The 26973-nt window shown below is 38.4% G+C and overlaps 1 protein-coding gene across 1 annotated transcript in view; it reads left to right on the top strand.

Moving 5' to 3' along the window:
* Positions 1-26973, top strand: part of DNAH11 (dynein axonemal heavy chain 11) — a 285994-nt gene that overhangs the window by 105401 nt on the left and 153620 nt on the right. Inside the window, exons 31-45 of the mRNA XM_048838362.2 lie at positions 359-490; positions 1430-1590; positions 2093-2249; positions 2368-2513; positions 3177-3293; positions 7264-7402; positions 8982-9074; positions 9238-9432; positions 15292-15369; positions 16276-16408; positions 17038-17165; positions 18219-18367; positions 21050-21200; positions 23418-23549; positions 24924-25097. Coding sequence (XP_048694319.2) covers positions 359-490; positions 1430-1590; positions 2093-2249; positions 2368-2513; positions 3177-3293; positions 7264-7402; positions 8982-9074; positions 9238-9432; positions 15292-15369; positions 16276-16408; positions 17038-17165; positions 18219-18367; positions 21050-21200; positions 23418-23549; positions 24924-25097 — 2085 coding nt within the window. The remainder of the gene's footprint in view (positions 1-358; positions 491-1429; positions 1591-2092; positions 2250-2367; positions 2514-3176; positions 3294-7263; positions 7403-8981; positions 9075-9237; positions 9433-15291; positions 15370-16275; positions 16409-17037; positions 17166-18218; positions 18368-21049; positions 21201-23417; positions 23550-24923; positions 25098-26973) is intronic.

Below are 26973 nucleotides of genomic sequence, written 5' to 3'. Positions count from 1 at the left end.
TTTTCCTGATATTGACTATAAAAGTTTCTGTTTAACTTTATCCCAATGTCCTATTTAACTCCTCTGAACCACTTTAATCATTTCTGCTCCTGTTTGGGGCCATTATTGTATTAGTTGTTTTTTAGACAAACTAACTAGTCCTTTCCCCCAAACGCCTTCCAAATAATCACCATATTTTTACTCCTGATATGCCCAGAACTGATCCAGTGTTCCAAACATACTTGGCGAGTTATAACCATGCATGTGCAAGATAGCTTATGTGGTAATTGAATTCATTATATAGGCAGAATGTATCTCCTGTAGTGGTGTGACTGGGGCAGTGGAATGAAATGTTGCAACAAAATTGTCATCTTTTTAGATTGCTCAGCTAAACGCTCTCATTGCTTTGTTGCTGGGAGAACTTGCCTCAGGTGACAGACAGAAGATCATGACCATTTGCACTATAGATGTTCATGCTCGAGATGTGGTGGCAAAACTTGTTGCTCAAAAGGTAAATTATAGGGTGTAACTTTTTCTTCATACAATGTTTTAGGGTTTAAAAGAAAAAAAAGAAAAGAAAAGAACTTTAAGCCAAGCATGTGTCCAGGCTTGCATGAGTGCATAAGGAAGGGGCAGATGATATAGTTGTGGGCACAAGGACTACCTGCTTCCCACCCATGTACTGAACTTCTGGCCATACCTCTCTCTGTGGTACATTGCATTCTGGAGTCTCATACTTGGGTGATGAATCAAACCAAGAACTTTTTTTTTTTACCCATTTGTAGGATGGTTCAAACCAGGTTCAAACTTTGATCAGCAAAGGGTTCATTTCAGAACCTTAGATCATAAAATTTATGAGTGCAAGTTATCCCTGGGTAAGCCAAGTCTGTTCTTCAGATGATGGGTTCCATGAAGGCATGTCTGGAACTAGTCTGTCTTTCTGTGTAGCTTCTCTATGTAGCTTCTCCATCTTTGATTATTTAGCCATTAGTTGTTTTGTTCTGATCTCTGTTTAGTCCTCCAGAACTGGAGGCCTGTCTGTCAGCATGGTGGTTGCAGGATAAATATATTCCTACACACAAAACTTTTGTTCTGGTGAAACTGAAGTTACAGATACATGTCAGTGGTCTGAATGCATATCACCTTATATTGGATGGAGAATGAAAAGGGTTTGGGAGGTAATCATAGGTGCTGGAACCGGGATGCTGGGAGTTCTGCTGCATCCCCCTGGCTTGAAGTGGTTTCCATTATATACAGGGTTTACGATTTGGTTCAATGGCTCTCAGCATGCCTGGAAGTAAGTATAATCCCTTATAATTGCGTGTAGTAGTAATTACTTGTAAAAGACAAGGTGTGAAACCTGCTGATGACAGTTAAATCTTTTGGGAGTGTCTGGTTTCTTTCATCTCCACAGCTTCCACATGACGCTATGTTTGTGCGATGGTTTTAGGTCACTAGTTCCCAAGCTTTTGCTTGGCTGTCACAACTACGCCATAGATGGGATGAGGCCCAGAAACACTGCCTTGCCAACATTTGCGATGCTCAATTCCAGTACTTTTATGAGTATTTGGGAAATACCTCTCGTCTAGTTATTACACCTCTGACTGACAGGTACTGACTGTTAATAATGAACTATCTCTGCTTGATCCATTTAATAGAATACAAAGTTAAATTTTCCATAGCAAACCTCTGTGTTCTTTCATAAATGTGTTTACGGTCCTTCTTAATATGACAAATGCAATACCTTTATGTGCGTGTGTGTAAATAAAACAAATGGTATGATCTTTGTGTTTGTAAAATAGATAAAATAAAATATTCCCTAGTTGATGTGCTATAGGTTCTCAGTGTAATCTGACAAGTATTGCAATTAGTGTATGTACCATTCTACACAATTGGCTTATATATGTAAAATAAATATTTGCAAATTAACATGTCACACTTCACTTTTTACGTGGTCCATATCATGCAAGATCCTATTATAACATATATGCACAACATATACAATTAAGGTTTTGGTGATATCCTAAATTTCCCAGCTTTTGTGGTTTTAAAATCTCCACCATGTTAGTAACATTCTTTGCATGCAGTAATAATTGTGTCTCATTGCTTAAAGGTGTTACATTACTCTAACACAGTCTCTACACCTGACAATGAGTGGGGCTCCTGCAGGGCCAGCTGGCACAGGCAAAACAGAGACCACCAAAGACCTGGGCCGTGCCCTTGGTATGATGGTCTATGTCTTCAACTGTTCTGAACAGATGGACTATAAGGTACGGTATTTTATCAAACAGTGGTTTCAGTACTATTTTATTTTTTTAACATACAATACATTACAAAAACTTTAATCTTTCTGAAAATAAGTACTAAATGGCTGGTTCTATCTTTTAGTCCATAGGAAACATCTATAAAGGTCTGGTCCAGACAGGTGCTTGGGGATGCTTTGATGAGTTTAATCGAATTTCAGTAGAAGTCCTATCAGTGGTGGCAGTGCAAGTAAAGACCATACACGATGCCATTAGAAATAAGAGGAAAAAGTAAGTATTTTAATGTCATTTCTTTTATAGGCCTTTGCAAAGACATAAGTACAAAAATTTAGAAGTATATTTCTAAAAATCCTGTTATGGACAGATGTTGAGCCCTCCCTTGTAAATTCGTGTGTGTGTGTGTGTAATATATGTATACCTAGAAGCTTATTTAATATCTAAGATTAGCCCTCTCCCCAAAATTATAAGAAGAAAACACCTAGAATATGGGTGAAATACTGGCCCCACTGAAGTTAATGGGAGCTTTGCCATTCACTTTAACTTTAGGATTTCACCCTATGTAGAGTTATTACATACTATGGAGCAGTTCCTTGGCTGTGGTAGATTTTGTCCTAATTCCACTGAAGTCAATGGAGCTATGACGGTTTATATCAGCTGAGGATCTGCCCCATTTCCTTCTGTATCTTTCTTATATTTTTTTCTCTTGGATTGGGAAGCACCATAACAACCTACCACATACCTCTTCTTGGTCACAATTACCTGCACAGATTTTTTTTTCCTAAATCAGACAATCTGTTCTCCATTTCAAATGCAGTTCTGCATTCCGAGGTTTTTCTTTGGATTTTTTAAAAGATGGAAATAATTGTTGGCCTCTAATCAAACTGCAGTATTATAGCAAGTCATTTTACTTACATCATGTCATGGCTATTGCAGATTTTTATTCCTTGGAGAAAACATTACACTGAAACCATCAGTTGGGATATTTATTACCATGAACCCAGGATATGCTGGTCGAACAGAACTACCCGAAAATCTCAAAGCTCTATTCAGGCAAGTATACTATAGATTATCATTTAGAGTACTCATGCCATCTAATGTCACTGGCCTGGTTTGCAATGTAAGACAGTTTCTACTTATTTCAGAGTTTCTGTGAAAATGTTCAACACGGTTATTTCTGCCCATACAAATTGATAGGGATGGATGCACTTAATAATGGAACTTTTTTCATATTTTTACATATATAAGATGTAAAACTTTTGAGTATTTAATAACATGGAAGATCTACACATAAAACATACATGTGTACAAGGATACCCACTATTTTGTGAGTAATTACAGCAGTTGTATATGGAAATCTATGCAAATAGGTTGAAAGGCACCAAATTTACCTTTTTATTAAGGCTGTCAATTAATCACAGTTAACTCATGTGATTAACTCAAAAATTAATTGTGATTTTAAAAAAAATTAATCACGATTAATTGCACTGTTAAGCAATGGAATACCAACTGAAATTTATTAAATATTTTTGAATGTTTTCTACATTTTCAAATATATTGATTTCTATTACAACACAGAACACAAAGTGTACAGTGCTCACTTTATATTATTTTTATTACAAATATTTGCACTGTAAAAATGATAAACAAAAGAAATAATATTTTCAATTTACGTCATACGAGTACTGTAGTACAATCTCTTTACCATGAAAGTGCAACTTACAAATGTAGATTTTTGTTTTTGTAACATAACTGCACTCAAAAACAAAACAATGTAAAACTTTAGAGCCTACAAGACCACTCAATTCTACTTCTTGTTCAGCCAATCGCTAAAACAAACAAGTTTGTTTACATTTACAGGAGATGCTGCTGTCTGCTTCTTATTTACAATGTCACCTGAAAGTGAGAGCAGGCATTTGCATGGCACTTTTGTAGCCAGTGTTGCAAGGTATTTATGTGCCAGATATGCTAAACATTCATATGCCCCTTCATGCTTCAGCCACCATTCCAGAGGATATGCTTCCATGCTGCTGATGCTCATTAAAAAATAATGCCTTAATTAAATTTGAGACTGAACTCCTTAGGGGAGAACTGTATGTTCCCTGCTTTTTTACCCACATTCTGCCATATATTTCATGTTATAGCAGTCTCGGATGATGACCCAGCACGTTTGTTTTAAGAACACTTTTTCACAGCATATTTGACAAAACACAAAGAAGATACCAATATAAGATTTCTAAAAATAGCTATAGCACTCGACCCAAGGTTTAAAGTTCAGAAGTGCCTTCCAACATCTAAGAGGGATGAGGTGTGGAGCATGCTCTCAGAAGTCTTAAAAGAGCAACACTCTCATGCGGAAACTACAGAACCTGAACCACCATAAAAGAAAATCAACCTTCTGCTGGTGGCATCTGACTCAGATGATGAAAATGAAAATGCGCCGGTCACTCTGCTTTGGATTGTTATCAAGCAGAACCCATCATCAGCATGGACTCATGTCCTATGGAATGGTGGTTGAAGATGAAGGCACATATGAATCTTTAGCACATCTGGCACGTAAATATCTTGTGACGCTGGCTACAACAGTGCCATGCAAATGCCTGTTCTCACTTTCAGGTGACATTGTAAACAAGAAGCGGGCAGCATGATCTCTTGCAAATTGTAACCAAGTTTGTTTGTCTGAGCGATTGGTTGAAGTAAGACTGAGTGGACTTTTAGGCTCTAAAGTTTTACATTGTGTTTTATTTTTGAGTTTTATTTTTGAATGCCGTTTTTTTGGTACATAATTCTACATTTGTAAGTTCAACTTTCATGATAAAGAGACTGCACTACAGTATTTATATGAGGTGAATTGAAAAATACTATTTCTTTTCTTAAAGTGCAAATATTTGTAATCAAAAATAAATATAAAGTGAGCACTGTACAGTTTGTATTCTGTGTTATAATTTAAATCAACATATTTGAAAATGTAGAAAACATCCAAAAATATTTAAATAAATGGTATTCCATTATTGTTTAACAATGCGATTAATCACAATTATTTTTTTTAATCGCACAATTAATTTAATCGCTTGACAGCCCTACTTTTTGTATGCTTGCACAGATGTAAGTATGCCCATGTACATACATGTTTCATATGCAGTTATTGAAAATATGGCCCTTGTTTTAGTTGCTAAATTGTTGGGTTGGTGATTATTGGACAGACATGAAGCATAAGCACTGCAAAACAATTTAATATATTTTTGGTCATTTTAGTAGCTTTACCTAAAATACATGTTGCATAATACGCCATATTACCAAAGAATATAATTAAAATCTAAGAAGTGCAATCTCTAACCTTTTATATTATCTTTAACTTCCTTTATATGTTGCATATATAATTCTAATCTGTGGTGGTTGTTAAATTGTCAAAATAGGTTTGTAGGACTAAATTCACCTCTGTATAAGCAGGTATTCCTCCATTTAATCCACAGAATGGTAAGCACCTATGCCAATTGTGATTTTAATCTGATGATTAGATTTGAAATTCTACTGGGATCTGACTGGAAATATATTTTTACTTCAGTGGAGTGACACCTGCTTACATAAACATTTGACTTTGACCCAAAATCTTTACTTTTGCCTTAGTGCTTTTCATGATTTCATCCAGCCTCAAAAGAAAATGAGTGATTTTGAAGTTCACTAGACCTCAATATTTTAAGTGACTGGAGTAAGCTGTAAGACTTTTTAGGGCTGAATTGGCATTCCAAGCTCTCACTCACAGAGCCATGCGTCTCTGTGGCTGATTTTTACAAGGTAGAACTTTAGGGCAGAAATGGGCCCTATGGGTTTTTGGTTTTGGGTTCTTTTTAGCAGTGCATGTTTGTTCACTGCTACTACTTTCTTCTACAACTATTAAGAGATGAGGATGAATAACAAGTGAGGAGCTGCGGATACACATTTTATATCCGCACAAGGCTCTACTAACGCCTCTTGTCGCCATCTACAAAAATCTCAGAAGAGACAGCTAAAAACATATCAAATAGTAAACTAATATTCCATGCAAGCCATTACTGTGTTTGCCAATTGAGTTACGTTCTGTTAGATAGGATATAGATGGAGTATAAACCTTCATACTTTAGGATACATGGCAACCACTAATAAGGATTAGGAAGAATTTTCCCTATACTTTTATTCCAGAATTGTCCACTACAAGGTTTTTTGCACCTTGATGTATGTGAGGAAAATTCCTTGGAATACATGAAGCACTTGTTCTGAACCTTTTTGTTAGTTTCTGTTTCCCTTCATGATTGTGAATGGGAGAAGTCCATTTGATCGCAGAAGGAAGGAAAAGATGTTCCATGAGACACAATCTCTGTTAAAATGTAATCCACCCTATGGAAAAAATTAGGAACTTCTACATGTTCAAACAGTGTTTTAATGAGGGGCGTCTTTGATCTTCTCTCTCTATGTGTGTCTGTTTTTGGTTTTGTGTTGACTGAGATGTTTTAATGGTTGGATGGCTTGCCAATGTGTATTCTGTTTTAAAAACCAGAATAAAAATAATGTTTAAAAAAAAAAGGAAAAAAGTTTTATTCCATCTTAAACAGTCCTCCAGGAGGATTCACTCTTGAAAAGAGCAAATCCAAAATGGTGACCATGACTCGAGTGGCAGGTCTTTGTATGTTCCAGTATTAACTGCGCCTTGCAAGTGTCTGCCAGTCCATCACACTAAGTGACAGAATCATATATTGTTCTGAGGCACTAACGCTGAGGAGGCTGCAGTATCTGACTTGAAAGCTCTGTACTTTTCAGCCGTGTCCTTTGTATGTAGCAGTGTTACTGAATGCTAATAATCCACAGTGCCTAATTAACCATTATTTTTTAATTTGAAGCAGAGTCCTTGTTCGCTCTGACTGACTCACATAATTGTGACTCTCTTGAGCTCTGTTTAAGAATGTTTATACACATCAGTCACTTGATTTAGGTGACTTGTTCTTACCATGCTTAAATACTAATCTGGGTATTTTGACTTTTTTTTAAGACCCTGTGCTATGGTTGTCCCTGACATTGAACTGATCTGTGAAATTATGTTGGTTGCTGAGGGATTTATTGATGCACGCTTGTTAGCCAGGAAGTTTACTACCTTGTATACTCTCTGCAGGAAGCTGCTTTCTAAACAGGTGAGGGTCTGTTTTGGACTTCTGGGCTAGATATATGCTAATTACCACCCACCCAACCCTGATTTCAAAATAGTGATGTTGGGCAGAGTGAAATTTGCATAATTTATAATTTTATATATATATTTTAAATTGCATGTAGATCTTTATTATATCAGCTAAGGTGATGCCCAGTAAAACAGTTGTTATCATTTAAAATAGTGGCTCCATGCATTCAGAAGTGACTTTTCCCCCCTGTTACTTAGTGTTTTTGTAATGCATTAATTTTGGAATAAATAATTGACTATTAACCGTTCAAGATACATAGTGTGATGGAATTCAATCCTGCTGTTGTAATGCATCTATACTAGGATCTATTGAAAAAAGAAAAACCACTAGGCAATGTAAGAATTACAATCGGTGATTTATGACTAGCTATATTTGGATGAGAGTTTTAAAATTTGCCACACAAATACAGTAAAGAGAGTGTCAAATGCAGGAAGTATAGTATCATTGCTAAATTATATAGTAATTGCACTAGGAAGAAGTCTTATTCACAATACTTAACTAAAAAATGTCAAAGTTATAAAAGTCAGATTTATTATTCTCCCTTCCCCTCCCCCCCAGCTTATGCCATTCATTCATTTCCAAAAGTATAACTCGTTACAGGTGAAGGTGTTCTTTATATTCAGTTTCATTAGTTGAATGACCACTGTCTGTCTGAACAACCCTTCAGCTTTACCCATAAATCTTGGCAAATAAAACCATTGTGAAAAAAAAAACAGTTTACCTTTCTAAGTGCATAACTTTGTAATTCTTGCCTCCTGTAAATATACTGAAGTTGCCCTCTCATGCTCTTTAAAACATGGCTCGAGACCATTCTGATTTCTTTCAAATCTTTTATATATTTTTGGCATGTAGTGAAAGGAAGATATTAATCTGTGATTTACAAGAATGTGAGCTAGGGACTCCTGAGCTCCAATGCTGCTTTGAGATGGAATCCCTTCCTGGGTTTGGGCAAACCACTTAACTAGTTTGCCTTAATTTTGTCCTTAGTAAAATATGGATGACAATACTCACTACTAGTACTTAACGTCTATGGTACCTCAAAGAGATCTTGTGAGATTTGATTATTGTTTAAGTGTTTTGAAAAGGTAAAAAGGTTTTAAAGGGATTATTAGTATTGTTTTGGCAAGTTGGCAAAATTTTTATTTTTCCCCTGTAATTTATTTTGGATGCTTAGCTCATTCTTTTAGTATGTTATCAGATCTCTTTTTGAATTGTGCAGCATTGAGTACTTGTAGATAAACACCTGTTTGTTTTCCATCATTTCATAAAACCACTTACATTCAACAGGCCAGATTCTGCTGTCAGATACACCAGTATAAATCAGCTCATTGTAAATCTTCTGAAATCAGTGATGTTACTTCATATTTACACTAGTCTAAAATATTTTAATATGTTGTAAATTCTAGTTTCTCTCTCCATCTAGCTATATATTAAATTGTATATATTTCTAAGGTTTTCTCCTTAAATATTTACATTTAAACTTTCAATTCATAAGGTTTCATGAATAGTCAGTGTTTTTGGTTTTTTTTCATAGTATCATTATGATTGGGGACTTCGTGCTGTTAAGTCAGTCTTGGTGGTTGCTGGCTCATTGAAGCGAGGAGATAAGAACAGACCTGAGGATCAGGTTAGGTACCTTTTATGTACATATTTAAGTTTAACAATCATAAGAACTTCTGATACTGTGTTTAACTCTGAATCACTGGGAATAAAGACGAATCCTGAAGAGTGGGAGATGGGTTTAAAGCCCTGGCTGATATGATAATATGTGATTTACCATCCTTTTCCAGGTACTTATGCGAACCTTAAGAGACTTCAACTTGCCTAAAATAGTGACAGATGATATCCCAATTTTCATGGGCCTGATAAGTGACCTGTTTCCAGCTCTGGATGTTCCGAGGAAGAGGGACCTGCAATTTGAACAGATGGTTAAACAATCTACCCTGGAGCTTCACTTGCAACCTGAGGAGAGCTTTATGCTCAAAGTAAAATAATCCATTGCTTTTAATTACACCCCTTAAGAGTTTCAATCAACATAATTGCAGTCAAGTTGTATTAGACATGAAGGTTAACTTGCAGTACATTGCAGTGTTCTTAATGTGTCCTGAAAGTCTAGGTGTTTCAAAGGCACTGTGTCATGACGGCATATTGCAATTCAATACAAGTAGATTCATGTTAGTAAATATGTAGTGTATATACTGCCCATATGGAGACAGGGAAATATTTCTTGTTCAAATACCTCTGTGTTGAAGAGTTCTCTTAACATACAGTACAGTAGGTTTATAGTACCAACACTTTAACACCAGCAAATAATAAGTATTATTATGTATAACATATAGTGTGTTTATTTTAGACAGGACACCATGAGTGACGGCAATACACAGTGCAGCAGCAATAATGGGAAGGGAGAACAAGGGTTGAAGTAAGATCATGTAGTTCTTTGAGTGGCTCTGCATATTCCCATTCCTGAGTATTGCACTGCCCAATGGTAGAACTTTCTAGCAAGTGACCCTTGGGGTGCTCTCTCACCCCCCACCCACACCACCTTTCCCTTCAGTGTCTCCAAACATTCTCAGAATGAGGCTGTATCAGAGGGCACTGCATCCTCTACTACCTCATCTCCTTCCAGCCAAGTGCCTGGATTGAAGTGAACCACTGGATTGAAGTGCCCAATCTGCTCAGATCCAGAGTTCTTTCTCCATCAGTGTTCATTTGTGTTTTGTTGTTGTTAGTTGGTAGGTAGGTGTTAGTGTTTCAGTTCTGGGTGATGGTGGAACCGCAGAGGAAGAAGAAGCTGGAATTCAAGAGGCATGCTTTGTGCCCTGCTGTCTTCCCAGTGTTGGATACCAGGTGCCTCAAGAGTTTGGGAGAGAGTCATTCTCCATCTGGGTGTCATATCTGTTTGGAGACAGGCGAGCCCATTTTATCAGTCCATGGAGACTTATTACATCAGACAAATGGGTTTAAGAACTTATATAGAAAATGTCGGTGCCATACAGTTTGAAAGACTACTGCTCTCCACTTCCATGTATCTTTCCCTTTTTAGGGTATCTTCTTGTGAGGATATTCTACTTTCAGAGGTAAAAAAATTACTTTTGATAGCAGCTGTCAAGGAGGTACCTGAATACTTGGAGTTGAGTTCTATTCCAGGTACTTTGTGGTGCAGAAAAAAGGATGGGGGAATTGTGATGTTCCCCTGGTGTTATCTGGACCAGTGATCTGCTAGGTCACTCCAGTCCTCAGCTCTGGCAGCCAGCCTTACCCTGATCTGCTGTGAGAACCCCCACTCCTGGGTTGTTCCTGCACAGCCTCTAGCATTTAAGCTGCTCCCAATTACATGAGTGAGCACTTTTGGCCAGCTGCTGCTTGGATCGTGCAACCAAATGACACTAGCCAATATCTCCAGTCCCAGACACAACCCTAGGAACCTCCGACTTGCAGTGTCCAGTTATGCCTGCTGGATGCTGCAAGCTTACATGAGTTTATCGATTTAACAAAGAAATTGATATGCACCAGGCTTGTTATCCCAAGGGGAGTCTCTGACACACTTCAAACCAAATGCACTGCTTCAGGTAGAATAAACAAACATGTTTATTAACTACAAAAGGTAGATTTTAAGTGATTATAAATCAAAGCACAACAAGTCAGATTTGGTCAAATGAAACAAAAGCAAAACGCATTCTAAGCTGATCTTAACACTTTCAGTTCCCTTACAAACTTAGATGCTTCTCAGCACAGGCTGGCTGGTTGCCCTTCAGCCAGGCTCTCTCCCTTGGTCAGCACTTCAGTTGCTTGGTGGTGATGTCTGTAGATGGAGGTGGGAGAGAGAGGAAGAGCTTAGCAAACATCTCTCCCTTTTATCAAGTTCTTTCTGCCCTCTAGGCTTTGCCCCGCCCCCTTCAGGATCAGGTGAGCATTACCTCATCATAGTCCCAAACTGACCAGGAGAAACGGGGGTGACATTCAATTATAGACTTAAGGAACCTGAATAAATACATAGGGAAGTTTTGATTCCCTGTCTTAACTTTGGCCTCTGTAATCCCTTCACTTTTGATCATGGATTCATTTGTGACTCTTGATTTAAAAGACATGTATTTTCATATACTGATTCACCACAGTCATTGTACATACCCTTGTTTCATGGTGCCAGGACACTATTTTCAGTACAAGGTGGCGCCATTTGGCCTCTCCATGGTGTCCAGAGTTTTTACAAAATGCTTCTCTGTGGTAGTGGCTCAACTGAGAAGGCAGAGGTTTTTTTTGTTTACCCCGGCTTGATCAATTGGCTGCTGTGCGCAAGGATGTACTAAACCATATTGCTTTTACGACCACCCTTTTCTCAGATCTGGCTGGTCTTCTCGATGTCAAAAAGTCAAATGCCTGTCAAACTCAGAGATTTTTGATCATAGGCTCCATATTGGACTCTGGAAGGGAGAGCCTATCCATTAAGACAGATTTCTGAAAATACTACAATATGTTTTAAGCATTCAAAAACTTTTTTCTGGGTCTCATAGCAGCCACTGCTTATGTGACTCTGTTCTCTCCTCTAAGAATGAGGCCTATGCAGTGCTGGATGTCTCAAGTCTACAGGCCAAGTTGGGCCAATCTTCAAATATTTCAAGGCATGCTGACCAACATTTTAGACTCACTAGCATGGTGGTCAATCAGAGCAAATGTTCTCAGGAGTGTTCAATTCAATCCCCCACCATCTCTGATGGTAACTTCAGATGCTTCAAACAATGGTTGAGCCAGGGTGCATTTGAGTCATCTGACAGTTCAGTGCCACTGGACTTCTCAGGACAGAGCCTTGCATATCAATGTATCGGAGCTGAGAGCCATTCACCTGGCCCTCAGATTATCTCTCACTTACAGAGGAGGGTTGTGCAAATGGTAATAGGCAATACATCTGCTATGCACTACTGTGATGCTATCTAAAGGGGAAGGTGACCATCTACACTAATATAGTCACCACTTTTACAAAATTGTAGTAAATCTTGTTCACAGTATGCCTTCTGAAGTATCATTGGAAAAGTTGTAATCTGCCGAATATTATTATCTGGTTATAATGTACATCTCGACATTGTGTGTGGAATTATGAGATTTTGCTATATGGTTTTTAACTAAAACATGTTTGTGAGTATGAGAAACGCTCACAGGTTAGCTCTTCAGGAATAACAAATGAACTCTAAACAAGAGCCCCTGCATGTTGTCCCTGAGGATGCCCCAAATGGCACATATGGAAAATGTGCAAGCAGAAATTTGCAATTCATATGAAGAATGATGGCAGAGCATATATGCTGTGATGGCAGAGCATATATGCTGTGGAACTGCTTGATTCCATAACACCACAAGGATTTTTCCAGCAAAAAGGGTACAGATTAAAAGAGGGAGAACAAAGGCCCTGGCCACCTCTTTCCTACTTCATCTTTGGACTGGTGAATTCTGACCAGAGGAAATTTTGAACAAAAGAACCGAGGTCCCCAAAAACTATTTGGGCAACCCAAAGAGACTTATAGAAAGTTAGCAGATTTAACATCCATGCTAACATTTTGGAATACATACTTTGATCCACCTGTAATGTATTTTATTGGCTTTAACTTTTTAGTAACTGTTTTTTTTTTCATAGTTAATAAATCTTCAGTTAGCTCACTAAAGGATTGGCTACAGCTTTGTGTTTGGTGTAAGGTCCTGAGGATCCATTGACTTGGATAAGTGACTGGCCCCCTGGAGCTGGAAGAACCTAATGTGTGCTGATTTTTGGTTTTAATAACCTGTCATCACAGAAGTCCAGTTTGTCTGGGTGGTAATATAGGCTGGATTGTCGAAGGGGACTGTCTGTGGCTCCATGTTAAGCTAGTTATAGTGATCCAGGAGCATACATTTGTTGCTGGTTTGTTTAAATCTAATGATAGAATATACCATGTGGGGGTGTCTGCCCAGTTTTTGGATAGTCTGACCTGAGATTGGCCCTCTCAGCTGTGATCCATACCAGACATGGTGACAACTATGTCAACAAATAGGGGGCTACTTACTCTACTCTCCTTTTGTGCAGAGGCAATCAAGTTATGGGATTGGTGCATTCTTCAAAATGTTTATCTGGTGGCCCTGTGTTTAGCATGGAAGAACTTCTGAGTTGCAGATTGTCTCTGTAGAGACAATTCTAAGATTCATGAGTGGTCCCTAAAGGATCAGTTTGTTCAGAAGATATTTTCCAGTTGGAGTTAACCAGAAGTGAAGCTGTTCGCAATGAGGTTCAACAAAAAGTGTTGCCTCTTCTGCTCCAGAGTGAGCAGGAACAGTCAATTCATATCATATGCTTTTCTTCTGCAGTGGGGAGAGGGCCTGATGTATGCTTTTCCTCCTTTCCATTAATCCAGAAGGTTGCAAGGAAGATACATCAGGACAGTGCAAGGATGATTCTCATTGCCCTGGCTTGGTCACATCAGTGATTTACCGATCTGCCTCCTCTGTCTGGCAGAGCCTTCATGCATCTTCCTGTTTCTCCAGATCCGCTCTCTCAGCAAGAGGGCAGGATCCTTCATCCACACCTGCATTCCCTTCACTTGACGGTGTGGGCAATCAGATTTCAACTTTGTCTACTTTTGAACAGTTGTGTTCTTTGTCTGTGCAGGATGTACTACTTAATTCTAGAAAGCATGTCTACCAAAAAGTGTTACCGCTTGAAATGGCCCAGATATGTAGCTTGGATGAGGAGAAAAGATGATTCTCCTGCCTCAGCTCCCATACCTTGTGTTTTAGAATATTTGATGCACTTAATAGCTGCAGGGTTATCTAACTCATCTCTGAAAGTTCATTTGGCAGCTGTCTCTGCTCATCATTTTTTGTTGGTGGCTGATGGTTGTGCGCAATGTGATGAAGAAATTTATGAAGGGTTTAATCTAATGTGTATCCCACTATGAGAAATCCTTTCCTTTCCTGGAATCTCAGTTTGGTCTTGGCTACACTTTTATGAAGTCATCTTCTGAACCCTTAGCTGCGTGTTCGTTATAATGCCATTTTAAGAGAGAAATCATAATATTGCCATAATGTCAGTCAGAATGGTGACTGAATTGAATTCCTTGGGGGCTGAACACCTGTTTGTATTTCTTTTCATAAAGATAAGGTGGTTCTTAGGCCTGATTCCAGGTTTTTGTCAAAAGTGGTGTTTGATTTTCACATCAATCAGACAGTTAATCTGCTGCTGTTTTTTTTCCAAAGCCTCATGTGAATAAGGGGGAATCATACTTTGGATACAAAAAGAGCTCGTGTGTATTATTTAGACAGAATTAAATTTGTGAAAAACATCTAAATTATTTATATCTTAGGCTAAGAATCACATGGGTTATTCGGTATCTTCCCAGACTATTTTTAGATGGATTTAACAGGGACTTGTTGAATGTTGCACATTAGCAGAAATTATTGCTGCTATGTTGTTCTAACTCTTAGCACCACTTAACCTGTGATATGTGGTTACTATTCTTCACACCATACAACAAAATGTTTGATCCCCATTCTATAGCCCATGGTATGGTGATGGTTCTCATTTTCTTTTACTAGTCTCCATGATTGTGTAAATCAATTAGTTGGAAAATGAGATTTGTTTTAATTTGTTGAGGTATAGTCATTCATCCAAACAAGACTGGGCTTTGCCTACAGCCTTAGAAGGCAAACTCAGTTCCCTTGGGTATACACATTTTTAAGTTAGCTACGAAGGCAACAGTTCATTTTCCTGACTAAGAGAAAAGGTGGGAGGGAGATAATATGTGGGAAATAATTAGTGTCTTGGTGATAATGGGAGGACAGGAAAACAAAACCATTAGCTGTGTACTAATTCTGTTTGGCAGGTTGTTCAGCTGGAGGAGCTTCTGGCAGTGTGTCACTCTGTCTTTGTGGTGGGAAATGCAGGCACAGGAAAGAGCACGGTACAGTAGATGGCACATTTTCTGTCTGTCTTTCTTTTTATAAAGAGTATTTCATTAGTTCACAGAGAAAAATATTCTCTTCTCTTCAGGCTGCAATATGATACCATATTGGTCAGGCATTCCCAGCAGCAGGGGTATGAAGTGCAATCACAAATCTCAATGTTAAAATGTAGGGTTTGTCTCCTACGTATTACTTGCATGACTCAAAATGAGAATAGTCATGGCAATGCATAATGGAAACTATATTTGGCAAATAGGTTTGAATGTATGTTTTGGAGGGTGTAGTTAGATTACTAGCCAGGAAGAGTGAGGTCAATGTTTCTTTGTTCCCAAAGTAGTAGCTGAATATTTTTGGAAGATGATACTCTTACATCTCAGCTGCTACGTTTTGACAGTCATCGTATAGTGCCATGTTTTTTCAATATTATGGTCCTTTAGATAGTAAGCAAAACTAGATGCCCTGGTCATTACTGTATATTATCCCCATTTTACCCAAAGGAATCTGAGGCACAGAGAGAGATTAATTGATTTGCCTAAAGTCACACACGGAGTCTCTGGTGGAGCTGGGAACTAAATCCAGATTTCTTGAGTCGTAGTTCAGTGGTTTGACTACAAGTCTATCCTCATCCAAGCTTCTCCATTGGACCAGCTTCCTGTGGTTTACCAGAGTGAATCCTTAGCAGGATTGTCAGACCAGGATTCCTACTGGTCACTTTTATCTGTTTGGTGGGAGGGTGGTGGTAAAGTAGGGCAGAGAGGAGGGAGCTCAAGGAAACCAAGACAGCTGTGGATGAGGGTTGACAGATCTGTCATTATTAACAAATGATAAAGAAGCTAGAAACTTTTTGTTTGAGGTTCAGTGACTAAGTCACATGTGTCGATCTTTTTTTCTCTCCTGCCCTTCAGGTTCTGAGAACTCTGAACCGAACATATGTGAACATGAAACAAAAGCTTGTGTGGAATGACCTAAACCCAAAAGCTGTGACCACTGACGAGCTGTTTGGTTTTATACATCATGCAACCCGGGAATGGAAAGATGGCTAGTAGCAGTTAACATTACTTTCATCGCTAAGATCTATACAGTCCTCCACCAGGAAAAAACAAAACAAATATGGAGCATACCTACCAGCCAAGGAGTCCAGAGCAATGAGGGTTTCCTGTATATTTCCATGCAATGAGATTTGGGGTCAGGGCAAGGGTAATGGCAATGGAAAGAGAAGAGAGTAATTGATTCCTTGCTATGTGAATCCTCTGGCCAGTTCCCAGCTGCAGAACAGGGGTGCTGAAGTAGAGGAGAGAGATCCTGTGGGCTGTTGCAGTGTCTCAGCAACTTTCTCCCTAGCTCCCATGGAGCCTCCGTACCTAGCCCACATAATGAGGATTGATGCAGTGGAAAGGGTCTCCTGCTCAAACAGTATTATCATGCAGTCACACCAGAAATCAGCCATTTTTATAGCCAGTTAATTTGCTGTATAACCTGCTCACTGAGCCTATTTCCTCTTTAATTTGAATGGCTGTTTAATAAGCAACTAGAAGGAAACCAGTTCTTACATTGTTACAAAATCTTTTGTGTTATTAATGATGCAGTAATATTTCAGGAATATTTGTTTCAAAAGGTTGTATTGAAGCACCATATTGATTTGGATTTTATTTAAACACAATTTGCAGGTCTCTTCTCATCTCTTCTAAGAGAGCAGGCTAATATTATCCAGGATGGGCCAAAATGGATCGTCCTAGATGGAGATATAGATCCTATGTGGACTGAGTCACTCAATACTGTCATGGATGATAATAAGGTGAGTAACAGGAAAAAAACATCCAAAAATATTTAAATAAATGGTATTCTATTATTGTTTAATAGTGTGATTAATTGCAATAAATTTTTTAATTGCATAATAGCCCTAATTTTAACCCTTCCCTTTTTATCTTCACTATTGCTAATTAGTGCAATGCCAGTTGGTAACAACCTTATCTCTTTCATATCTGATCCTACACAATGGAGATGTTTAAAGTCATTCTGTCTACACTGTAAAGGTATATGCACCTCTCAGTGAATATGTATGTGTAATGGGGGTTACAAATGTACTCAAAGCATCAGCCAAAATCTAGTAATTATATTAACATTAAATATTTGCATTTGCAGAGTGCTTTTTCCTTCAAAACTCTAAAGCAATTTTACACGCATTCATGAATTAAGCCCAACAACACTGCTATGAGGTTGGAAGTATTATTACACCTGATGCACAGAAATTGTAAGTGACTTGCCTGATCAAGTTAGCAAGAGAGACAGGAATAGGATAGAAACCTCTGACTCCCAGTCCTGTACTCTAATTATGTTTGCTACAGTGCAAGAAAAACAACAGTGTTTGCTACAAGAAATGCTACAATGTAGTTAAATACATTCTAAACTTAATTTTACAAACATTATTGTAGCTCATACCTGACTTTTAAACACTCTTCTTTTTTTAAGATTAAATGAAGTGAAAATTATCTTGAAGTGTAATAATTATCTTGAATATATACACACCACTGAAAATAAACCTATATAGATTCTGCTGTTTATAAAAATTAACTGAACTGTCAAGCATATGGTATGCCATAAAGTGTGGTCTCTAATTTATGCTCCAATTGTTTTTTAAAACAAATATCATGGCCTTAAATTTTAAATTTGGAAGAATCCTATCATGTCCAGATTCATTCTGAAGGGTGTGTGTGCGTGCAAATATGTGCTATAAATATACCTGAAATCTACATAGGTCTATAATTTGTACAGGCCTATTCATGATATATGCTTGTTAGAATGTATGTCTTAAGTTACTTTTGTTCAGTGCTTTACTGGTGATGTTTAGGTCCTGACCCTTGCCAGCAATGAACGTGTCCCTCTGACTCCATCGATGAGGCTGCTGTTTGAGATACACCATTTAAAAACTGCTACCCCAGCTACAGTGTCTAGAGCAGGTATTCTTTATGTAAACCCCCAGGATCTTGGTTGGAATCCGTGAGTATTTTATCTTTTAAAGATACCTTCAAAAAATGATAAAACAATATTATTAGTTAGTTTAATAGCAATAGAACCCATTAATTTACTTGATAATTTAATATTATTTACTATATATAGATACTTGTACACATGCATGTATATGCACACTCAGTTAAAAATTTTCAGCATTGGGATTATCTGTTCCATATTTTATATATCCTTTACATCCCTGGTTTAGTTGTCCGTCTCAATCTGGGCTGTTCTGAATCTGATTCTCAGCTATTTACAGTGCAGGCTTGGCAGCTGCAAGAGGTAGGTCTCAAGCAGTGAACTGACTAGATACACTAGAGGCATCTGTCAGCCTTTTGTAACTATCCCCTTGTTTTGCTCCACTGATATCTGTTACGGAAAGTACAGTCATGAGAGGTGCCAGATCAACTTCCCGTTTGTCTTCTGAATCATGTTTTTCCCTTCTTTGATTTATTTTAGAGTCATAATTCTGTGAAAATTGATTACAAAAACTGTGTGCGTGCAGTCAAAATTTGAAATTTCAATGATAACTTTTGATGGAAAAATTGAAATTTGGGAAATTCCTACTGTCTCTAATTTGTATTACAGTAGCGCCTAGCAGCCACTCCTGAAATTGGGTCCTCATTGTGCTCGGTGCTGTACAAACATATATTATAAGTGTTGTCCCAGAAGAAATATAGTGAACATGAGAATTTAATATAAATAGTGGGAGGTTGGTCTAGGTATGCAAGATGTCCAACAAGGAGAATGAGTATTGGTGGGTTAACATTAACGTATGGATACAGTACTAGACTAATAATCTCACAGTAACAATTGAGGAGTATTGAGATGGGTCTGGGACGGTATCAGAGTGGCCAATCTAACATAATATGGTCATACCAGTTTAGAGAACATTTGATTAATATTCCTGAACATCCATCCCTCAATGTGCGTTTAGAAGCATTTACAGTGGACAAATCAGATCTTTCCCCCAAATGTTTATCAGTAGCTCCAAACATGTGATGAGTCCAGCCTCAGGTCCATGTCATGATTAGCATCATGTTAAGGAAGTTTTACTTATCCATTGTGGAAGGAGCTAGAGGATGAGTAAGTGTCTCTCTGCTACCTGTAGATATATTATGCTTTTCCAGTTAGGACTTATGTTACGAACGATACTGAAAATAATTCTAATAAGTTAAATGTAACTCGGACAAAACTGAATCATGTATAAAATGTGGATATTTGTATTTACAAATGGCCTCTTCTGTAAAATATAAGGCCAAATGCTAGCCTTAGCTCCAGCAGTTTTGTGCTGTTCCATCTGCATGACAGCAACCAGAAAATTGCCTGGGGCTCACATAGTTATGTCACCCTCTTCCCTACCCTCCCTAAAGGAGAGGATGTGGCCAAGGAAAGAGGGCATAGTTGGGTGCCGCTCTGCTCAGCTGCCACAACAGCCCTTTGGGATGCAATGGTTACGATGAGATCTGCTAAAGCAAATGCAGCTGCAATGGATCTGGAACAGTGAAGTGGCAAAGTCAGCAGATGATACAAAATTATTCAAGATGGTTAAGTCCAAAGCAGGGAGTGAGGCTTTACAAAAGGATCTCACAAAACTGGGTGACTGAGCAACTAAATGGCAGATGAAATTCAATGTTAATAAGTGCAAAGCAATGGAAAAAATAATTCCAACTGTAATATACAACGAAGGGTTCTAAATTAACTATTACTACCCAAAAACGAGAACTTGGAGTCACTGGCTATAGTTCTCTGAAAACTTCAGCTCAGCATACAGCAGTGGGAAAAATGGCTAACAGTATTTTAGGAACTACTAGGAAAGGGATAAAAAATAAGATAGGAAATATCATAGTGTCACTATATGAATCCATGATGCACCCACACCTTGAATCATGGGTGCAGTTCTGATTGCCCCTTCTCAAAAAAGGTTCATAGAAGGGCATCTAAGATGGTCAGGAGTATGGAATGGCTTCCATACTAGGAGACACAAAAAAGATTAAGGTTATTCGGCTGAGAAAAGAAATGACTAAGGGGATATGATAGAGGTCTATGATATGGTGTGGAAAAAGTGAATACAGAAGTGTTATTTATCTTTTCACCCAATACAAAACTGGAGTCAGCCAATGAAATTGGTTGACAGCAGGTTTAATACAAACAACGAAGTACTTTTTCACACAATGCACAATTAACCTGTGGAACTCATTGTCATGGGATGTTGTCATGGCCAAAAGTATAACTGGGTTCAAAAAAGAACTGCTAAGTTAATGGAGAATAGGTCCATCAATGGCTATTTACCAAGATTGTCAGGGACACAACCCCATGTGCTAGGTGACCCTAAACCTCTGACTACCAGAAGCTGTGAATGGAAGATGGGGTACATCACTTCATAATTGTCCTGTTCTTAACTGTCCCCCTAAAGCTCTGATACAGTCTGCTGTCTGAGGCAGAACACTGGGCAAGATGGACTATGGTCTGACCTGGTATGGCAGCTCTTGTTCTTATGGTGCTGGCAACACTTGTGTACTGTTCCAAGCACTACTGTGTGCGGACAAGAGGTACATCACAAGTGTGTAGTGTTGCAAGGGCCTGACTTTAATCTCAGGAAAGCTATTGTGTGTTGGACTTCTCTGGTCTCCCCTACAAAATCTGGTATCTTTCTGTTGTGTTTTGCAGGTATGTTGCCAGTTGGATAGAAACAAGAAATCACCAATCTGAAAAAGCTAATTTAACTATCCTCTTTGATAAATATGTGCCTCCCTGCTTAGATCAGCTCAGAACAAGCTTTAAAACTATCACCCCTATTCCTGAGAATAGCATGGTGCAGGTATGCATTAGAATTATATTAAAATATAGGTCAGTAAGTGTAGACAACAAAATTCCTGAAATCTATTCTGAATATGCAATCTTATTTTTGGTGCACATGAAGGCAAGCTGTTAAAATAGGTGTGCGTCTGGAAATTGTGTAAAGTTAATAGGTTTTAAATTTATTTTACGGAAAAATTAAGTGTCAAAAATGGACACATTTTTAGAGTCCCACTTCTTTCCATAATTACTGGGAGTGGGGAAGGAAGCAGTGATCCAAAAATGTTCTTCTTCTGGGGTCCACTCTAACAAGAAGAACTATTTAGGGATTACGACACTGGACTGAGATCCAGGACATCTGAGTTCTAATCTTGCCTCTGCCACAGACTTCTTGTGTGACCTTGGGCAGGTCATTTTATCTGTCTGTGCTTCCATTTTGCATCTCTAAAATGGGGATAATAGTTCCCAACCTCACAGGGGTGTGGATAAATTTATCCACCTTTTGTGAGATGCTAAAATACCATAGTGATGGGAGCCATATAAACACCTATAAAGAGAGAGAGAAATCCATTGTGTTGATGTCCAGTAAATATGACATTGGTACCAAGTATTGAATGATAGAAGAGGATAAAACTGAACACCAGTTTCCTTCACTGAACACCAGTCAGCCAGCACACACAGCTTTCATGTGAGTCATCTTTACAACTCTGAATCTTTTAAATGATCATGAGGCAGGGTTCATGTGGGGAAAAAAGTGTATGACCATATAATAAGAGTGCATCCTAACTTATACACCTGCACTTTGTCATTTTCTAAATTTCAAATGCTCCACTTTGTACCTTTGTAAAACTGGGTGGAGAAATTTTGACAGAACCACATTCCACCGGTATATATGGTTCTATTGAAATTGAAATGCTTGGCCAAAATTTTGTTTTGGAAGAAAGACAGAAAAAAAAAGAAGTCCTGACAATGAATGTCAAAACATTCTATTTTGACATTTTTATAACTAAAAGTTTCAGTTTTTCGTTTTGAAACTACTTTTTATCTACAAAATGTATTTGTATTCTATATTATAATTTTGTCCAAGTGAAATGTTTTGACACAAAAAGAGAATGTTTGGGATTTTCCTTTGCAGAGAATTTCAAAATGTTTGGTTTTCATTCCAATTTAGAATGAAGCCAAATCTTTAAATCCTTCCTGAAATGGAACTTCCACTCTCTGCACAGATCTGTTTGTAACTGTTAATCTGTTAATGTTGTTTTAAGGTAGTCTTTCTGCATGCAATAGTAAGTTGATTGCATGGGTAGCTTGAAATTATTCTGCAAAAAGCATAACGAGTTATACAATATTTATGTATTTTTGTTGTGTGATTTTTATATGTTGATCAGTTTGTCTTTAGGAATAAATTGGAAAATGTTCCTGAACATGAATTCTTTCTCTATAGTCTGAATGCTTAATAAGGATTTTTAGACTTCCCCATTGTTTCCAGCAAAGAGGTTCTGTCCTGTCACACATGGGATGTTCTTAACTCTTTCCTTTCAAAGGCATGGAATAAAACATCTTTCAATGATGGCAGAGTAAGGGGCAGTGTGTATAACTTACTTAAATTTCTTTTATTCTATTCAGAGATTCTGGGTTGTTTTTTACAATTTTGTACAAATAGTGTAGACAGGAAAAAATATTACAAGCAGAAATACCATGCAGCAAAATTCTGTGTCCGAAAGAAACTAAAATGAAAAGGTGTTATGAATTAAAAATACAGTAATATATAATCTGAGTAGTCATTTTAGCAGTTTAAAAGAACTCATGGAAATTTCTGTTTTTATTGGAACAACCTTTTGGTGTTTGCTCTTGTGGAAGCTATTTTTATTTTGGTGTATTTAATTTGAAGTACTTGCGTTTAAGTATGGTTTATTCATATGGAGGAGGGTCTTGACTGACTGGCTCTACACAAGGATTCAAGAGTCAGTCAGAGGATTACTTAGTTTGGTTTAATGTACAAGTGGAGAGGAAGATACAGCAGACAGCACAGTTCTCAATGGTAAAATTAGCCTAACAAACTTGTCACTGTGGTTTCTCATTTTTCCTTCTTTAAATGCCAGCCTCCTTTTCTTGCATTATATAGTCATGATTGCAGCATACTTAGTCATCATGTTGCCCCTGAGATTGAGTCACCATCACCACCCTCAGGAGCAAGGATTTAAAGATCACACTCTTCACCACCTTTTTTTTTTTTTAGACCCTTTGTTCTTTGTTGGATTGTTTGCTGACCCCTGAAAATGTGCCTCCTGACTGCCCAAGAGAGCTCTATGAGATATACTTTGTCTTTGCCTGTGTTTGGGCGTTTGGTGGTGCACTCTTTCGAGATCAGGTACGCTAGAGAGCAGTTTACATAACCAAATTATTTTGCAGTTCATTAAAGAAATATAGGGCTAAATTGTACCTCTTCAGCTAGCAATGGTGCACTGCCCCTGTGGGTGCTCCTGCAAATGATGCATCTGAAGGTCAGAACAGCCCTTATTTATTATTAGGTATTGTAGCCCCTAGGAGCCTCGGTCATGGACAGAGACCCTATTGTGCTAGGGACTATACAAACAGAATAAAAAGACTGTCCCTTCCCCAAAGACTGTTCTCTTTATAAGGGTGAGACCAGCACTTCCCTCTTATCAGCTCAGCTCTGGTGACACATGACTATGGCTCAGCTTACAATTTTCACCCTGCCCCTCTGCCTGTAGGAGGCTAGCACCATTATCTGCAGTAGGCTGGAGCATGAACCGCACCCACAGAGCGCAATGACTGATACTTGCAAGGGGGCAATATGGGAATGGAGTATGCTCTCCAGTACATCGTGATATATCCTTCCTCTAATTGAGACCATTCCTGAGACTTTTTGTGAGGATACATCACGTGCTGTGGGTAGGAATGCTCTGTTGGATAATAGCCTCAACAAGCATTTAGAAGACTTTTTTTTGGATCAAGATGTCTGCTGGGTCCCGTAATTTCTGCCCAGCCACACCTCTGTATTAAAGATTAACATGACTGAATTGGCTCAATTTTAATGCAGATAAGGTGCAGTCCCTGTGAGTGTGATGGGGTTTATAATGTCCAAGAGGTAAAGGAGGAACTCACATACACATTAAGAAGCAGGAAGTGCCCCAACTGGACTGATAACAGCTGTTATCAAGGCTGTCCCATCAGAAGCCTGGGGAAAGATCTTTCCTTGGAAGAAGAGGCTGACCTCAACAGCTAGAGGGGCCTTGGGGCTCTTTAGAATTCTTTCAGCCTGCCCATGGAAAGTTATTCCTGGACAGTAAAGAAAAAGAGCAAGGGCATGGTTGAAGCAAGTCAGCCCTCGAATCTCATCACTTTTCAAATTTGAGCTACATTTAACTGCTTACTTTTTGGCAGTGAAGTGGAGAATGGGGAAGGTGGGTGGGTTTAATCTGGGGGGCTCCTGATTTCAGCCTTTCAAGGAGTGACACCAGCTGAGCATCAGCCACTTCAGTCAGAAGGTCCACATGTCCTGAATTAAACACAGTTTGACTGCCCTTGATTACTACAACTGCATTAGGGGGTTATAAACAATCATCAAATTTGTATGTGTGCCTGCAGTGTTTGTTTTGAGGTTTTTTTTTAATATGCATCTCTATGTACACATTGTAAGAACTTCATGCTCTAGACATAACACAGTAGACCATAATATATTAAATAACTAAATAACAAATAAATTGTAATATTTTTATAGCTTTCAAATTATCAAACTGAATTCAGCTGCTGGTGGCTCAAGGAGATGAAAGCGGTGAAGTTTCCATCCCAGGGTACAATTTTTGATTATTATCTTGACCCAAAGACTAGGAAATTCTTGCCCTGGACTGATAAAGTTCCAAAATTTGATATGGATCCAGAAACACCTTTACAGGTACAATATAAGTGTACTGAAGACATGTATGGATGAGCACTGTTTTTGTAGTTTTTTATTTTTATTTTTATAATGACTGAAAATAACATTCTCCAAATATAAGTATTTGGGTAGATCTTTGTTATTGGCTCCATACTCCATATCTGAGTGACTTAGGGATAATAACAACACTTAGCACTTACATACTGCTTTACATTATAAAAGCACTGCACAAACACAAATTAGTTGACACAATACCCCATGAAATAAGTGATTATGATCTTCAGTTTCATAGGTGAGGAAACTGAGGCACAAAGTCAGTTTAATGAAGTGGCCAACGATATCCAAGTCATTAATGAAAATATTGAATAGCACTGGATCCAGGACAGACCTCTGTGGAACCCCACTAGATAAATCCTCCTCTCCCCAGTTTGATAGCAAACCATTGATAACTATTCTTTGAGAAAAGTGCAAAGAAAGACCATACTCAAAGTAGTTATCAATGATCTCTGTCAAACTGGGGGAGGGTGGAGGAGGAGGAAGTATTTAGTGGGGTCCCACAGAGGTCTGTCCTGGGTATGGTACTATTCAATATTTTCATTAATTATTTGGATAATGGAGTGGAGAGCGTGCTTTCATAAAAATGTGTGGATGGGGGGAGGGGTTGCTCACGCTTTGGAGGACAGAATTAGAATTCAAAATGACCTTGACAAATTAGCCCTTGTCCTATATTCAGTTTCATCATCTTGATTTCAGACCAATTCTCTAAGTACTACACTTAGGAAAGGAAAATGAACTACTACATAATGGGGAAGAACTGGATAAGTGGTAGTATGGCTGAGAAGGATCTGAGGGTTATAGCAAGTCACAAATTGAATGAGTCTGCAATGTGATGCAGTTGAGGAGAATCATAGACTTTAAGGTCAGAAGGGACCATTATGATCAAATAGTCTGTCCTCCTGCACAATGCAGGCCACAGAATCTCACCCACCCGCTCCTGTAACAAACCCCTAACCTATGTCCGAGCTATTGAAGTCCTCAAATCGTGGTTTAAAGACTTCAAGGTGCAGAGAATCCTCCAGCAAGTGACCCATGCCCCACGCTGCAGAGGAAGGTGAAAAAACCCCCAGGGCCTCTGTCAATCTGCCCTAGAGGAAAATTGCTTCCTGACCCCAAATATGGCTATCAGCTAAACCCTGAGCATGTGGGCAAGACTCATCAGCTAGACACCTAGGAAAGAATTCTCTGTAGTAACTCAGATCCCACCCATCTAACGTCCCATCATTAGAAGGCTAATATAATTCTGGGGTGTTTAACAGGAGTGTTGTACCTAAGTCATGAGAGGTAATTGTCCCACTCTACTCAGTGCTGGTGAGGCTTCCGCTGGAGTACTGCATCCAGTACTGGATACCACACTTTAAAAAGATGTGAACAAATTGGAGAGAATCCGGAAGAGACTAACAAAAATGATAAAAGGTTTAGAAAACCTGACCTATGAGGAAAGGTTTAAAAAAAAAAGTTGTTTAGTCTTGAGAAAAGAAGAGTGAGCAGGGTCCTAACAACAGTCTTCAAATATGTTAAGGGCTGCTATAAAGAGAATAGTGATCAATTGTTCTCCATTTCCACCGAAGGTAGGATAAAAAAGTAATGGACTTAATCTGCAGGAGGGAGACTTAGATTAGATTTTCTGAAAACTTTTTTAATTATGAAGATAGTTAAATTCTGGAATAGGCTGCCAAGAGAGGTGGGGGAATCCCCGTCATAGGAGGTTTTTAAGAACAGGTTAGACAAACACCTGTCAGGAATGGTCTGGGTGCAATAGGTCCTGCCTCATTGCAGGGGGCTAGTCTTGATGATCTCTTGAGATCTCTTCCAGCCTTACAGTTCTGTGAGTCTG

This window comes from Caretta caretta, chromosome 2 (assembly GCF_965140235.1).
Source record: "Caretta caretta isolate rCarCar2 chromosome 2, rCarCar1.hap1, whole genome shotgun sequence".
NCBI classification, from domain to species: Eukaryota; Metazoa; Chordata; order Testudines; family Cheloniidae; genus Caretta; species Caretta caretta.
Note: the sequence above shows the minus strand (reverse complement) of the source record. Positions and strands in the feature narration are given on the sequence as shown.